The sequence below is a fragment of the Sinocyclocheilus grahami genome, unplaced genomic scaffold, assembly GCF_001515645.1.
Source record: "Sinocyclocheilus grahami isolate Dianchi unplaced genomic scaffold, SAMN03320097.WGS_v1.1 scaffold327.1, whole genome shotgun sequence".
Taxonomy (NCBI): domain Eukaryota; kingdom Metazoa; phylum Chordata; class Actinopteri; order Cypriniformes; family Cyprinidae; genus Sinocyclocheilus; species Sinocyclocheilus grahami.
The window spans coordinates 1,208,186-1,211,860 of NW_015505506.1; the positions used below are offsets into that span (position 1 = coordinate 1,208,186).

Consider the following 3,675-nt stretch of genomic DNA (forward strand, 5'->3'; position numbering starts at 1 on the left):
ATCTGCTACGGGTTATTTTATATGCTATTTGTGCAGCAGCAGTATGTCTTAAATACTCACGGCACCGTATCGCCGTATGCATTGGCAGTAGCAAGTTCCTGTACTTGCTTGCAGCAGCAGCAATAATCTTCAACTACAGCAATAACCAACAGCAGCAGCAGCAGCAATGCAGCAGCAGCAGCATAGCAGATCTGTTCCGCCAAGACCAAATACATTAACATTGTCATGTACATTACCATGCTAAAATCTTCCGAGAGTTGTCATGATTGAACTACAGTTAAACACTATATACACACCACTTTTACTATTGATTGATGAGATCAGCAGGGAAATCAAAATCACTTTGAGGTGTTTTTGTTGTTGTTGTTTTTTTTGGAAATTGTAAACAAAGAAACCGATGTAAATGATGAAATATTCGTAATGATAACGCAACACTAATAATGCTATGCGTTTATCAGAGTGTTGCTATTTGTTCGCTAGGGTGTTCTGGGTGGTTGAGTCACAGTCTCTGTGATATTCTTACTCTAAATATGACTCACGTCCCTCAAATAATATCGTAATATATTATGATATTTACTGTAATATTATGAGATTATCAGTTTGTCGTCCACCATGTGAAATTGGCAGATCTAAACTGAACTGAACTGGTCATAAATAAAATGACGCTAATGTAATGTTTCTGTAGTGGCATATTAGAAAGTGAGTTTTGAAAAAGTGAGTAAGAAAATTATATTGCTCTAAATAATTTTTAAAAGATATATTGATATTTTTGGAGTTGCTTTTTGTCACATTGTACCTGCAACTATTTGTTGACATTAATTTGATCTTTTGTGTAATGTTTGACTGCTTATCATATTTCTTGTTTGCTTCTCCAAAGATAGATGGATAGACAGACAGAAATAAATAGATCTTAAAAAGATGATAAACAACTTAATTTTAGCTTTAATAATTCCAAATAGTTTTTAATATTTCCTGCTTTCCTTTAGATTCAGTCAGCTATTTTGGTTTTGCATTTAGGTATTTAATTCTGACGCTTAATTTAATTCTGGTCAGATGTCACTTGTACTACTTAAGTTAGACAATGATATAATGAAGTTTTCATGAGCTTTATTTTGTGGGAATCATTTATGTTTGTATAAAGTGTCAGGCTTGTACATTTGGTTTTTGAGGGAATATTTGGGATGTCTTTATAGATTTAGACAAGCTCTGACATGCTTATGAGTGAGTGTGTGTGTGTGTGTGTGTGTGTGTGTGTATGAGAGAGAGAGACCTCATCAGATGATGATGAACTTGTCTTCATCTATAAAGAAGCATATTTTTAAAGTGTGGTTATATAGTGTGATCCAATGTGTAAGCATATTTCAAAAGTTTATTTCTGTTTGTTTTTTCCTGCAGTACTCTCCACTGCTTAAGAAGCTGTATTGTCAGATCGCCAAGACCTGTCCGATTCAGATCAAACTGGCTTCCTCGCCCCCAAACGGCGGTGTGATTCGAGCCATGCCCATCTACAAGAAAGCCGAACACGTCACAGAGGTGGTCAAACGCTGTCCTAACCATGAACTCGGACGGGACTTCAATGAAAGTATGTCAAATTCATTCTTTTTTGATAAATAAAGTTTATCAAGACATTAGAACATTTTTTAAAAATAAATACATGCAATAATAATAATATAAGTTTTATGCGTTTATTATAAGTAATATAAGTTTTTTCCTTCCAGAGTCATTCCTAGTCATAAAACATTTAAACGGCAGCAGATTTAAAAACAGTTTTACATCAGTAGAATTTATTGTTTATTTGTTATTTTGTTATAACAAAATAAAATGTGCTTAATGTAGTAACATTTTCATCAACGTTTTTTTTTAAAGGGGTCATATGATGCGATTTCAATTTTTCCTTTCTCTTTGGAGTGTTACAAGCTCTTGGTGCATAAAGAAGATCTGTAAAGTTGCAAAGACTAAAGTCTCAAATCCAAATATTCTTTATAAAAGTTAAGAGTCAACCACGCCTACCTAAAACAGCTCGGTTCTAACACGCCCCCACATGTCTATGTCACTATGTGGGAAGATTTGCATAACGCCGGCCAAATGTTCATGCAAAGAAAGAAGGCGTAACTTTTAATCTCGCCGTAGTATTGTTGTTGCCGCTGCCGCCATGTCGTGAAGGCGCTGTGTGTTTCGTTGTGAAAGCGAAACTACTTTGTTTGGTCTTCCAAAAGAGGACGATATCCGCTTCGTCATGCCTGGAGCTGATCCGTGCTGGTCGCTGAGGAAATACATCAACTTCGCGCTGTGGATCGCCGGATCGGCTTTCACCGTGGACGAAGCGGAGTCCAGCCCACTGGTCTCCGCTCACTCAAGCACGCCGTGTGTGATGCTGTGTGTTTCGTTGTGAAAGTGAAACTACTTTGTTTGGTCTTCCAAAAATCTTGCCACTGACGATTCAAACGTGAGTTTTGGGCAGTGTAGAGTAGCGCTTGTTGTTTGTCATTTCTCCGATCACAAATGCAGACATGGTTTTATGTTTACGCGGCGCGATGCAATGCAACACGTAAAAAGACAGTATAAGTCATTATAATCTGTAAATATGTCCCCACTGGATGCAACAAATGCCTCGTTTATAATGGGTTTGAATGTTTTTGTCTCGTCGTGCCGGGACACGGGATCACAGTATGGTAGGGGCGTAACATTTCCGTCACACGCTTGAGGTATTCGGCCAATCACAATGCACTGGATAGCTGGCCAATCAGAGCACACCTCGCTTTTCAGACTGATGAGCTTTGTAAAAATCGATGTGTTTCAGAAAGGCGGGGCATAGAGGAGAAACAATAATGTACAATATGTGGAAAATACACAAAATATGACCTCTTTAATATATTTTTTAAACAATTTTTTTTAATTAATATTAATTATTAATATTACCTAACCTGATAACACAAGGTTACATAAACAAGTCATTTTTAAGTGTTAGATCATGTAGGAAAAAAACCCCGTAAAAAATTCAGGTTACAACTTTTTAAAGTGTACTGTAATAAATTGTAAAACTTGTGAAACCAACAGTTATAGATACATGTATCTATTTTAAGATCTGAACATGCATGCAGCAAAATATAACATTTCAGAACTAGTGAACTGCTCTGTAATAATAGTCTGTTTCAATATAAGATATACATTTGAACAAAATATGGTTACACTTTATTTTATGGTGTCCTTGTTACAGTGTAATTATACATTTAAGTGCTGAGTAATATTAATTAACTACATGTACTTACTATATGCTTATGGTTAGGATTAGGGTTTGACTTAGGGTTACTTGCATGTAATTATGCATAATTAATTGTTATTATAATAGTATGTACATGTAACATGTGTAACAAGGACATCTTAAAGGGGTCATAGGATGCTACATGCACTTTTACAAGTTGTTTGAACTGAAATGTGTGTTGACAGTGTGTGTACCCAACCACCCTATAATGATACAAATCCACCCAGTGTTTTTTTTTTAATCTGGTTAAATGTTTTCCCCTTTCTCAAATCGAGCCGATCTCAGATGCCTGTCTGTGTGACGTCACACAGACAGGCATCTGAGATCGGCTCGATTTGAGAAAGGGGAAAACATTTAACCAGATTAAAAAAAAAACACTGGGTGGATTTGTATCATTATAGGGGGGCTGGGAA

At 36.2% G+C, this 3,675-nt stretch overlaps 1 protein-coding gene across 3 annotated transcripts in view; it reads left to right on the forward strand.

Annotated features, from left to right (window-relative positions):
- The window catches only part of LOC107602470 (tumor protein p73-like), a 38,955-nt gene that overhangs the window by 26,598 nt on the left and 8,682 nt on the right, over positions 1–3,675 (forward strand). For all 3 annotated transcript variants that reach the window (XM_016294984.1, XM_016294985.1, XM_016294986.1), the window contains one exon: positions 1,396–1,582. In XM_016294984.1, the coding sequence (XP_016150470.1) occupies positions 1,396–1,582 (187 nt within the window). The remainder of the gene's footprint in view (positions 1–1,395; positions 1,583–3,675) is intronic.